Below are 13276 nucleotides of genomic sequence, written 5' to 3'. Positions count from 1 at the left end.
GTCACCTTGCATGGACTTACTTACCAACGGCTTTACAAATGATCTGCAGATATACAATGAGGGTAAAATCACGTACTGATCCAGGCACGGGAAATAAATTTACACCCAGTGCAGTATTCTTCATTTGTGCACAGTCCTCAGGTCAGTGCAGCTCTGTGCACTTGGTCATACAAAAAAAAGCTTTCTGGAGCAAGACAGCAGATCATCTCTTCAGTCTGGAATTTGTGTTTACATAAGCTGTCACATCTTTTACAGGCTCAAAGCGGAACAATTTTATTTTGCTGATCCTCTGTTCTAATTCATTGCATCTTCTAAAATCACACCTAAGTGGTTTGCTGTATGAGTTGCCTGCAGCTCAGTGTTAAGGAAGTTGTCTGTGGTTGGTTTGTTGGTTTTTAAAGGGCGATTCAGATAATAAATAGGAAATTTTTTTTCTATTTTAAACACAAAAAATTCCTAGCTAGGGACCCTTTGGAGCCAAGTTTGCCTCTCTGCTCTGCTTAAGTAAGGACCAGTACAGAGTGACCAAGTAGAGCACAACTCCAGAAATTGGGAGATCTGGGTTATTGCTGTTTTTACACAAACTGCTACTGTGAACAAGAACAAATTCAAACTTCCTTTACCTTTTCCTTGGTTTTCCATCCAGTCTTCATCTATCATCTTCATTCTGATTGAAGGCTGAGGCAGATGCCACTTCTCAAAGCATCTATAGTGCCTACTGCGATAGCTTCCCAGCCGCTCGTTGTGCCTGCAGGTACAGCTTTAAGACCAGTTACAGGTGGAAGTCTGTCACATCTGTCATGCAAACGGATAAGGATTATTTACTTCATGCGGGGTTTCTTGCCTCAGCCAAGTTCTGATGCGTTAAAGCACTGTGTCGTTATTGCCAAACTTAATGATACTACTTCTGCAACAGTGTTAGAGATCAATTTATCCGTGTTTAGGTAGTGGTTAGTTGATGTGAGGACTTCTAGTCTGCTAGACCTCTTGCCTTAAATCTCTCTCTAGCTGTCAGTAATCTCGGGATTTCTTTAGTTAAGGTACTTTTATTTGCTTTCTCTGGCAGACTGTCATTATTGAAGGGGGTGAAATGAAGTCCTGCCCCCCTTCCCCAAACAACACCCAACCCCACCCTTCAGTCTTCACATTTTAAAGAACCTTACTGATGTGAATTGTTTGGGATTCCCAACTTGTCTTGTAGAGGTAATAGTGTTCAATAGAGACACCGGTATTTAAGAATGGTGTAACTTAGTGCTTGCAGTCCCAACACTAAAGAAATGATCCTAATACATTAAAAACACTTGTAACGAGTATTAAGAGGCAGCTTTGGCTTCCAAATACATTCGAAGTGCACTCACACAGATATGTAGAGCTATGTAGATAGATAAATTAGTCTTAGGGTTAATATACTGCAAAAAATTCAAAACAGTGTCTGCTAACTTACTTGAACTCTTCATTTTGGACCACAGTGGGATACTATTCCACAAACTGTCACTTGTTGAACTGCTGAATTCTTACTTCATTTACTGGCACTGAAGCTGGAATTGACCTGCACAGACTTACAAACAAAAATTCCAGCTTGGTAAAGGCTGTTAAGCAGTTTCACATCCAAACTTCTTTTTTTTCCCTTTAAGGAGAGTTTCAGTAATATTTATATTTTATAGGATACATTGCATTTAAAGTAATGTGAATTTTGTTTTCAATATTTTTAACCCTTTCTCCTGCTAGTTAGGTATAGATTTTCTTTTGCTGCTAGTGCAGTGGTTGGATGTGGAATATGACCAAGCTGCAAGGCTAAAATGGTTAAAGTAGTCTTGGAGACACTTTCTCCCACTTACGCTTTTCCTTTTGATGTCATCAACTGCACACTAATGCTTGTCCATGCAAGTCTGGCTGTCTTCACAGCTGATCCAAGTCATCGCTTCGTAAGTAGCTAACATTTACCTAGAATACAGTAAAATCTCTTCCAAAAACCCAAATAAATTCTCAGTTATTTGATATCTTATACATTACATACTATAGAGCAAAACTAATGATAGTGCTTTGCGCAGTTCTGGGAGTGGCAGCAAAATTGTCAGCTGTCAAAATTGGGCTTTTTTTTTCTTTTTTTGACTGATTTTTGTTGGTTTAGGTCTTGTACACAATTATATAGGGAGAGAACTGCTGAAAAGGATTTCTTCCCCTCTAAAAATGCATGTTGAGCTTTCCCTCCCCGAGTCCTGCATTATACATTACCTGTTTGTAACACTTGAGTATTCTGATAGAAGGGGGAACCTCCTCCTTAGGTTTTAAAATACAAGAAAGTTTGCCTCCCTCTCACCCCAAACTGGGCTAAGAACTATAAAGTCTTGTTTAAGTAAGTGTATTGCTTTAAATGTGTACTGTAAGTCTGTCACTGTGCATTTCTTTACCTTGCTTGTTCTCACAAGGGTTTTTCTTTTCCTATTGGAAGCTTTGCATGTTGTTTTTTTTTCCTTCTACAGAATACTAAACTGGATTTGACACTTATAAAACTTCAAGAACTGCTCTCCTGTAAAAAATACTTTTTATTAGAATACATTTTATTAGCTGAAAACATCATACAAAAGAAAATTTAACTATTTCTAATGTGACGCTGAAGATGATTTAGTACCTAATTGTTTGAATACAATGCTATAGAGCAGGCCTGGATGGGACTTGTTAGTATTCTGACTTGACGTTAATAAAGTCAGCTAATATGTAGGACATTTTTAAATTGTAACTTGTTTTTTAAAACCCCCCTTGTCTGTTTCACAGCTAATATTTTCACAATAAACACAGCCAAGCATAAAAATATTAATGTAAAAATTGTGAAATTCTGTTAATTCCCAACGAAATATTTTTGTATATAATAAAGATTTAATATTGAAAAACTGCAATTCTCTGATTTTTTTTGGTCATACAGTGAATTCTAGCTAAGTGAAGATGCTCTCAGGAGGCAATCTGAGCACATCTGCCTTTTATCTTAGCCTAATCCTTCACTGCTGCAAACCGGTTCCACATCAAGTATTTCCTGTTACACTACTGTTAGGGTGCTAGTACAAAATCCTCCACTGACCAGCTCACCTGCAAAGGTTGGTCTTTGCACTGGGGGTGGGAAAGGCTAAATTCCGTACACTTGTAAGAAATTCTCTTGTTCTTTAAAACACGACAAAGATCTTGACTTTGCACTTACTGTGCTTAGGGTTGTCTCCTGATACGGCAGGCCGAGGAAGGAAAACTAAAAAGCTTTTTCATTTTTCTGTACTGTGTCTTTTGCTCTGAAATTGTGAAACTTCCTGCCCAGAAGGGGGCTGTCTGAAATCCCTTGAAATCGCATGTCTCAGCACAGACTTCAAACACACCACTGCAGCTGCCACAAAGACAACAAACGGACCCTGGAGCCCACGTGGCAGCTCTGCTTCAAGGTGCCAGCCTGGGGTCTGCTCCTCTCTGAGGTGGGTGTAAGCACCTAGCTCTGTACTCAAATGCTCCTTGCCTGGCTCTTCTAGCACTACAGATTTTGCTCCTGGATGCACCATTGTGCAGCCTCAGCCGCAGCAGTGAGGTGTTCCACGCGCAGTGCCAGGAAGGGCCTTCAGTTTAGAAATAAAACTTTTTCTTCTTTTTTGGCTTTTGAATGCACCAGCACCCCTTCCCCATTCAATGTGGAGTCCCTTGGGCCTCTCCAGCTATCCTACAAATGCCCTTGCTGAAGTTGGGTTCCTTCCTTACTGTCTAAGTACTCCAGCATTACAGGACTCCGTCTCTGTAATTAACAAGTGCACAAAAGCCCAAGCGACTCAGGCCTGTTGAGTGCTGGTTACCGAAACAAGGCTGAGCCTGCAGGCTGCTGGAGGCAGCGTGTGCTTTAAAAAGCAACCACTGACCTCAGCTTCCCTCGTGCTGATCTGATTCCGAATCACAAAGGTGAGGCTTCTTCCCCCTTCCTCTTGCAGAAGGCAAAATTGTATCAAAGGGAAGCAAGGCTTCAGGGAGGGTGGGCTGGGAGTGAAACGAAGCCTTTCATGAGGCAAGCGCCAGCCTGCTCTGCAGGACCCTAGTGCCCTTTTACCACCTCTGTTTTCTAGGGAAACCCCACCTAACCTCGAGGAAGCAGTTCCTGCGTGAGGCCAGCCTGTCACAAGGAATCAGCTTCATCAGGGATGCAGCAAGGAGACTCTGAACTCATTTGGATCAGTGCAGCTTAGGCTGGGTGCATGAAGAGGCTATCCTTGTTTAACTTAGGGAAAGGCAGGACAAAAGGTACATGGAGAAAGACACGCTGCCTCTGCTGCTGCCTTGGGTCTTTACAACCCCAGGCCCGGCTATTTTGAATATTTATGTGCATAAGAATCCTGCTTTCAGGAGCGTGCAAGAAATGAATTGTTACATAGAGAGACATGAACGTATAAATTGCTTTAGCAGCTCATTTTTACCCACCTATGCTACTCTGCTTTTCAAAAAGCATTCCAGGCTATCTGTTCATCTAGAGGTGCTTCTGTGATCCCAGAGGAAAGGCAGCACATAAAGGACAGAGCCAAGACTGGTGGCTGCCATGCACAACCACCGGCTTCTGCAGGGAAGAGGATCCATCCTAAAAGCAGGGCAGGTAGAGGAAGTGAGAAGCCAACAGACCCAAGCAAACAATGACTAGCAAGTGGAGGCAGAAGGGGCAGAACCCCTTGGGGTCTTTTTCCTCTTTAACCAAATCCGGTCTCCTACATACACAAGACAGCCCACCCACCCTGAAAGCAGTTACACAACGCAGCACACGTAAGGCTTACACCAAGACTCTGAAGACCAGGACAAGCGAATAGTAGCACTACACGGATTCACACGTCCTCTTAGTGCCTGTGTGCACCAACTTTCAAAGCCAAGGGTATGATGGGAATCAAAAAAGGATAAGCAGAAATCACATACATTAAGTTTTAAGTCATTCTATTGTTTTGCTATGACATTTAATACAAATTTGATAAATTAGTTACAGAGGCAACTTTTGAGCAGTGGCTGGCAGAAAAACCTTCCCGTTTACAAACGCACAACTCCTACAAGCACTCCTACACCCCCCCAAAAGGACATTTCCATATCCACCAGTGCCACATTCAGGCAACACTGTGAGCTTCATTTTACACACGAGACACAGAAACGCCAACACTTCAGTCTGCAAAAGTATCTTGCGCTCTCAGGTACGGAAAGGTACCACACTGCTTTTTTTGAAAAGTCCATTTTCTCAGGGAAAGCTTAACTGACATGAGCTTTTGAAGACCTCTTGGGTGATCTGCTAAAGACCATGTGGGAACAGAGCAGAAAACTGAAGCTATGATTCCTACCCTTTATGTAAACTGCAGGGCCTGTGCACTGACCAGCCCTCCCTACAGACACCTGCTTGCTTCCCTGTCAGCCATCTCAGTCTTACCTGAAAGCACCGATATTCCATTTATCTGGAACAACATCTTCCCCAGCCCGTATTTACAGTGATCTCCACTGCGCTTCTGTCCCATTCACACGATCACAGAAAAGTATGATAAAAAAACACAAAACATCTCAAAGCACAAAGTGCTTTGCTAACTCTTTGCCATTAGTCAAAGGCATAAGCAAAACACCCGCACTGAAAATGTCACATCGATGAAACGATTGCTTTGGTGGAGTGCTGCAGGGACATTTCGTACACACATACCAGAAGGCATCACAATATCTCAAAGAGAAAGTTCAAAATGCAATTTGAACAGCTGAAATTTGCTACGCTGAGTAAAAACTTAGTTGAAAACAGAGGCATAAATCCCTAAGGTGGTCTTAGTTTTTTGAAAAAAGAGTTTATTATTTCCTGCAGCGTGCAGTTCACATGGCTTGATGCCAAACTACACTTAAGAAATGAAAACCTAATTAAGTACCTCTTCCAGAGCCCTCCACTTCACCTCCTCCAGATTGAAGGCATTCTGCACCTCAGGTCTCAAATGAGCAAAACATACACTGCACTGCAGAACCTTGGATTTCCACAGCCTGCTTGCCTGCTTACAAAAGGCAGTTTGTACTTTGCAGTTTTCTCCCACGCATATTAATGCGAGCAATCAAGTTTCTACCGCTCTGCAGATCTGACAACTATCAGAACAGCTATGTTCAATTTCTGTTCCAGGCTTTTCTTTTTTTTCTTCCTCCCCTGCATTCCTTATTTACTTATTTATGTATTTTCCACTGCAGACATTACCTTAGTGAAATTGCGGAGCTGCAGCTCACCTTCTTACGGCAGCACAGGGCTCACTGCTGCCTGCCTCGCCCCACGGACCCCCCAGTACTCAGCTGCTCTATTGCCAGCTCACACACCTCGGGGCTATTGCACAGCTACAGAAGAAAGAACACGCTGGGACAGTGACTGCTCAGCAAGGCTCCTATGCAGTCCCAACTAAACTATGAAGTCCGTACAGTGCAACATAAAGAAGGAGGGGGAAGAAGCGAGGTTCTCTCGCAGTGACAACTTTTACAGAAGACTCTGTCATTTCCAAGTTAATGCTTGATGAAGCAAAAAGCCTTTGCACGACATCAAATCTTCCTCTGTCAGTCAGAGTAGCCACCAAAGGACTGCTCAGTGCCAAGGTGCCGTCAGCTGAAGCGATATTAGGCTGTATTTACGAGACAAAGAGACAGAAACAGAGGCATTAGAAAGGCTTTTCAAGCAGCACTGTTCTTTGCATCACAGAGCTCGGTTCTTTCCTACAAAACCACTGGAGAACTTACAAGGGAGCGGTAGAAGGGCAAGATTCCCTCTACCATTACCTTTGACAAGCACAAGGTACTCGTCCAGCACCAAAGCTCACCTCCCCACAGCCATGTTTCAGAATGCTTCGTCATGACGGCCACTGCGCTGACAGCTGGAAAGAGGAGGAGGGAGCGCTGCTTCTCTCACACGCGGCACGGATATCGCCTTCATACCCAGCCCTCAGACCTGCTCTGCGGCACCCTCGGAGGAGAAACATCTCTCCCACTGCTTTTTCCCCAGTCCAACTTCTCTCGCTGCAGATTACACTCAACTCACTCTCATTCTGAGCCAACGGCAGCATTCACCTTGTCCCTACACGTCTGAAGCTTTTTACTGTAATTTTTGTCATTGGGCTTAAGGAATTCAGAGCAAATGCCAATCCTGCCCCATTCCTTCAGCTGTTTTAATGAATGGCCTCAGAGATTTGCCACTCCAAATCTGCCAAGGCCCAAGCGCTGCTGGTATCAAAGGGAATTTCTGTTTCCCAAGGGCAGGTGATTGTTGTTACTGAGATTTAAGAATGGGTTAGGGAGACTGTTAGTAAATTAAAATTCAAGCTAAAATTACAATTTTCTTTTGCTCACGGAATCTCCTAAATGCAGAAGCACTTCAGAGGCTAGGTACCCACCTGCAAACAATTCCCTACATTGTTTGCCACCGTCAGGCTCTGACCTTGCCTAAGCAGTGCCTACAGCTGAGATCTGCCCCAGAGCCTGACACCTTCTTTATCGGGTGAGAAACACAAGGAGGCAGAGAACTCGGTCGTTACTGCTGCTGGTGCCCACATGCCACTTTCTGATTACTCACCAAGCAACACAGTGCCGGAACAACCTGTAGATCACAGCAGGCACGCAGCAGGACAAGAGTGTAATCAGACAGCTCTGTGAAGGAGACATTAACAGGGAAAGATTGTTTCCAGTGAATGCAGCACAAGGCTGGCTGCTGGAGATGGGACTTTCTTAGCAGTGAGCTCTGCTGTGGGGCTCTCCTGATGAGCACCAGCGGGCGAGCTGCATTTCTGAGGCCACCCGCAGGTACAGCACTTTGTGGAAATGGACGCTGAAGACCAAAGTGATTCTACAGCGAGGGAAGCTGTGACAAGTGCTCTGCTGGGCATTTGGAAGGGGCTGATCCAGCCCTTTGCCTGCTTCCCAGACTGCAGAATAAAGTGGAACGGGCAATGGGTACAAGCAAACCCCAAGCTGACTGTCCCCGCCCTGGACAGAAAGGCAGCTGGTAGGAGAGGGGATCTCCTCCCCATTGTTCTCTTCTCCTCCCCAGGCACCTCCCCACTGTTTCAGCCTGAGCCTGCAGGCTGGCTGAATGATTTAGGCCTTGAACAAAACAAGATCCGCCGCTCTCAAAGTCTGTATGAGTTGCTGACTTCAGCAAAACCACAATTTGAGAGGAATGACAGAGCTGGCTCTGCCATGGGGCAGGGAGATGGACAAAATGATCCCTGCGGTGCCCTTAAACTCTGTAACTCAAAGGCTGTAATTTCTAATAGAAGCAACAGGCAGGAAACAGCTTTTGATTCTCCATCCAGCTACAGTTCTGCATGGATGTCAGCAGTAGCCATCATGTCTAAAGCCAGGTGATAATGCAACACACTCAATTAACTGTGCCCTGCTGTTAATAGCATCTGACAAGTATTATCACATCGGTGGGCCTCTGTTTTCCACTTCTTTTGTGCGTCTGCAAATGAGTTAAGCTTCCCTACCCGGGTACTGCTCACACGTGGATGCACAGGGACATTTGCTGCACGGTGCCACGTCTCACTAATACCACACCTGCCTTCCCTTCGTTATCTTAATGTCAGGAAACTTTATGTATGAGAAAGAGGAGAAAAAGCCAGGAAAGAGTCTATCTTGGATTTTGCAGGTGACTTTTAATTAACACTGTGGGGCCAACTAGATTGTGAGGATGGCATTTGTTTGACATTTGTGTTTTATCTCCTTTTGCAGTAGCAGCAAAACAACCCTCTAATTGCAGTGTCTCTACATTAAATTCATTTTTGCTAAATATAGTTTGGACCTCGACAATATATGCTGCTCCAGAGAAGACAACACCCAATTTGTAATTCTCAGCATTTAGGCAAGAAGAACTCTGGCATGCATCAAGAACAGAAATTAGCTTGTCAAACTGGAAATGGCCACATTCAGCAGAAACCGAAGTAGAGCTATCTTGGGGGAAAGTGTATTTACGAGCAAAACCTGTCAGAGATCAAGGGCTGACTTTCATTCATAGCCAGGAATGGCTAGCAGAGTATACAAATCGCAGAAAAAGGAACAGAACACATTACATTCAGTAAACTCACCAACTGCTCATCAAAAAGAGCCATAAATATGTTTTACACTGAGGGAGCATTTAAAAGGGGAAAAAATCATAATAAAAGGCTTTTCTCTTCATTCACAACATACCGCAGGCAGCACTGATGAGGAGGTGAGCAGCTGAGACCAATTTCTCATCCTGAAGCTGACAGTTCTGCAACAATACCTCATTACTGCACCCTAAGAGCTGCAAGAAGTCAACCAGGTCTTGCTGTTGTGCAGGTTTTAGCTCCTTCAGATCTGGCTTGTCTCCTCTGCAGATATCATCTAACTGGAAGCAAAAGAAAAAGTAAAACTTCTTGAAAACAGAGAAGTTTGAGCAAAAGCTAGTGCTAGTTCTATTCAGAAATTACTTTTAGGAAGCAAGCAAAAGTTTCTTTATCTTACCACATCCTCCAGGGCAGTTAGCATTTCTTCACGGAGCAGGAGTTCACACAGGCTTTTATATAAAGCTCTTTGCTTTTCTTCTGGGAGCTTCGCAAAGGGCTGGAACTGAGCCTTCAACCATGATAGATCTTTCCCAAGAAAGCAGTAAAAAGTACGAGTAAGCAGTGCTACACAAATGCCAATAAAAACAGTTAACATTTTTGCTATGCATTTCATAAGCGGCTGTATCACTGCATCTTGACATCCCGATTTCCATCAGCGCAAGTCATAATGAAAGGCTGGAACGCATCCGAATGCATTTCCCTAATGAATCACTGAAACATCATTGAAAATACTGAGATAAAAAAATACTGCTACTAAGGATCAATATTCAGCGTTCGGTATTTTTACTATTTAGATGTCGGTATGTTAATGTTCACCGAATTAACCATATGCTAAGTGTGTTGCTTGGATGTTCATCTCCAGAGGATGTTCATTTATAAGGCAGAATTAAGCGTTCTGCTCATAGCCCGACTTTTTAAATCTGAGGGTTAATATGAATCACCAAGGCAATGGTGTGAGTACGCACACAATCAGAAGGTCCTGTTGTGACGATAAATTGTCAGGGTCCTCATATTTCATCACACGGATCGAAGAATTACACCCCTTCAGCCCTAACCTAAAAATACCTATTACACTTCGTGACAAAAATATTTTCTCGATTCAAACACTGAATTCATTACAGCACAGACAATAGAAGCAAATGAGAGATCACTGCATTTCTTTTTCCACAATCGGTTATGATACTACAACAGAGAATTTTATGAAATCAAATTGCCATTTATGTAAAAGAAAGTAAGTTTTCAAGTCAGTGATGTCAACTGGAAGATTGGAACGTGCTCTTCCACATTGCAAAAAATACGGGCATTCAAACTTTCCTAACCTTGTTTTAAGAGGAGCAAAGAAACTTCCCTTTATGTCACTTCAGTGACATGTTCTCTTTTAAAGACGCCTTTTCTATCTACAAATCACTTTATGAAAAAAACGCTCACCTACAGGCAGAGTTTTTTTGGGGGTATCTCATGCAATGGTATGACTGTCTACCCAAATAACAGAACAGTAAACCTACTTTAAATTGCTTTAGGAGAAAAAAAATCCTTTACTTTTTTCTCTAAGCAAGTGCACGTTAATTAATAGAAACTTTTAAGCAAAAAAGTTGTGTCTTTTAAGCAAAAAAGGCACAAAGATATGTCAAGCTAAAACAAAAACTGAAAGAGTGGCATACTGTTCTTTCACCAAAAAAAAGTTTTGTTTTGTTTTTTAATTCTACACACAGAGATAGTCATTCCTCTCAGACAAGTCTACACTAGATAATCAGAGAACTTATTTCAGGACAACGGATATCTGCCTTGGTCACAGTTAGTCTATTGAACAGCCATGAAAAATGGGTGAAATTTAGAGATAACAAAAGTAACGTTCATCGCCAGAAACAGCTGTAAGAACTCTACCCAGAAGTGATGAAAAGGGAAATGCGTTCCGAGGCCTTGATTTGTTTTCCCCTTTTTCATTTCTCTTGTGATAGTCCTGCCCCTCCTGCATCCCTATCAAAAGCAAGTTGCGCCTGGCCCATTATACTGATTTGCAAACCTCCACTTAAATCATATTTTAATTTCATCAGCCTTAGCTGCTACCAAACATCTCTCTCAAGCTTCTCAGAAAATAATGAGGGTAAGTGGAAGAGGAGTGGGGTATGCCTCTGTAGTTTTTGAGACTTAAAATAACCTTTAACTAATGAGCTTTACTGAGAACATTCCGTGACCCTTTCTGTATGAAAGCATAAATCATCACTAATTTTACACAGCTTACCCAGAATATTAGGTTTTTATGTCAGCTCTGTTATATTTTAAGATCATATTAATGGCAAAGGGATTCAGTGTGTTCCTAGGGAACAGTCCTCTGCATGTACCCATTGCAGAAGTAAATCTTTCTAGTCTTTCAGTGCATTCTCCCAGGAGTTCCTGATAAGGGCTATCAAAATGAGCTAACAATTTCTTAGGTACTACCATACCAGATGATTTCCTTCTATCTTGTTGCTTAACTCTCTGTAATGTAATCACATAAAGCATTTCTGGTAATACCTTGTTTCAATACACTTAAAGAAGCATCCCTGGGAATGAGGTTCCTAGCCCCAGAGTACACCCCATTATCAACAGCATCTGGCTGATACAGAAACAAAGCATCTCTGAACGGTGCTGAATGGGGATAAGTTGAGCCTTCTGTGCTTTCTCTTTCAAAACCTCCTTGTTGTTCATCCAGCAGACAGAATTCTGTAATTAGAAATACAATTTAAAAAAATCATGAAATGCGCAAGCAATTACTGAATGAGATGCTAGCTTATATTATCCAGAGTTCTCACATGTGATTTCTTCCTACCTCACCTCTTCCAGATGGAGATAATGCCAGTGGTTGCTATCTGTATGCTGTTACTGCAGCCTTCGTGTCTGATGCGGTGTGCACCAACACAGGTCTGTGCTGCAGCTGCCAGCTACAAAATGTGACACCAGCTTCTGCGGATTTAAGTAACAGAGCCAGCAAGTAACACGAAAACTGAAAACTTCCCCCAGACACTGGAAACCTGAATGCTGCGGACAGGAGATGCAGACATGGGCTTGTTGTTTTGTTTTGTTGTATTTTCTACCACTTAGGAGGTGCACTGTCACAGGAGCAACAGAATCCACTCATAACGTAGACACATGAAAGCACTTTCTGAGACTGATAAAAACTCTTGAGTGTCCCTCACAGAGCTTCTTCTGGTCATGGCATTGACAGACACCTCTCTCTGACTCAAGCCACAGGTCCATCTCAAGTTCTCCAGATGACTGAACAATAGTGGGCTTTCCAGGGTCTCTAAAGGACTTCACGCAGCCATGTTCACTACGGCATGCAAGGACTTCATGGAGAAAATCACAGAATCACAGAATCATCTAGGTTGGAAGAGACCTCCAAGATCACCCAGTCCAACCTCTGACCTAACACTAACAAGTCCTCCACTAAACCATATCACTAAGGGCTACATCTAAACATCTTTTAAAGACCTCCAGGGATGGTGACTCAACCACTTCCCTGGGCAGCCCTTTCCAATGCTTAACAACCCTTTCAGTAAAGAAGTTCTTCCTGATATCCAACCTAAACCTCCCCTGGCGCAACTTTAGCCCGTTCCCCCTCATCGTGTCACCAGGCACATGGGAGAACAGACCAACACCCACCTCACTACAGCCTCCTTTAAGGTACCTGTAGAGTGCGATGAGGTCGCCCCTGAGCCTCCTCTTCTCCAGGCTGAACAACCCCAGCTCCCTCAGCTGCCCCTCTTAAGACTTGTTCTCCAGACCCCTCACCAGCTTCGTTGCCCTTCTCTGGACTCTCTCGAGCACCTCCATGTCCTTGTAGTGAGGGGCCCAAAACTGAACACAGTACTCGAGGTGCGGCCTCACCAGAGCCGAGTACAGGGGGACAATCACTTCCCTAGCCCTGCCAGCCACGCTGTTTCTGATACAAGCCAGGATGTTGTTGGCCTTCTTGGCCACCTGAGCACACTGCTGGCTCATATTCAGCCGACTGTCAGCCAATACTCCCAGGTCTTTCTCTGCCAGGCAGCTTTCCAGCCATTTATCTCCCAGCCCCTAGCACTGTTGGGGCTGTTGTGCAGCAGCAGAGGAGCCTGCCAGCTACCAGCCCCACAGCGCCTCGCCCAGGCACAGGGAGTGCAGCCCCTCCACAGCATGACTTCCTGATTTTCTCTAAACAACCCGAGCTTTCTCATGCACAT

General features: G+C 43.6%; 1 protein-coding gene across 17 annotated transcripts in view; it reads right to left on the bottom strand.

Moving 5' to 3' along the window:
- Positions 1–1444: 1444 nt before the first annotated feature.
- GSDME (gasdermin E) overlaps positions 1445–13276 on the bottom strand; it is a 35576-nt gene continuing 23744 nt past the window's right edge. For 12 of the 17 annotated variants that reach the window (XM_083826893.1, XM_083826897.1, XM_083826892.1 and 9 more), the window contains 5 exons: positions 11589–11777; positions 9472–9599; positions 9175–9355; positions 7562–7635; positions 2413–6617 (listed from right to left, as the gene is read on the bottom strand). In XM_083826893.1, the coding sequence (XP_083683019.1) occupies positions 6387–6617; positions 7562–7635; positions 9175–9355; positions 9472–9599; positions 11589–11777 (803 nt within the window). In that variant the 3' untranslated portion in view covers positions 2413–6386. Of the gene's footprint in view, positions 1559–1838; positions 1945–2412; positions 6618–6771; positions 6867–7561; positions 7636–9174; positions 9356–9471; positions 9600–11588; positions 11778–13276 lie in introns of those variants that run through there. The other 5 variants (XR_014580716.1, XR_014580717.1, XR_014580718.1 and 2 more) reach the window with 5 other exon arrangements.

Source organism: Anser anser (genome assembly GCF_964211835.1).
Source record: "Anser anser genome assembly, chromosome: 2".
Lineage (NCBI taxonomy): Eukaryota > Metazoa > Chordata > Aves > Anseriformes > Anatidae > Anser > Anser anser.
The sequence above is the reverse complement of the archived record's forward strand: the minus strand, read 5'-3'. Positions and strand labels throughout refer to the sequence as shown.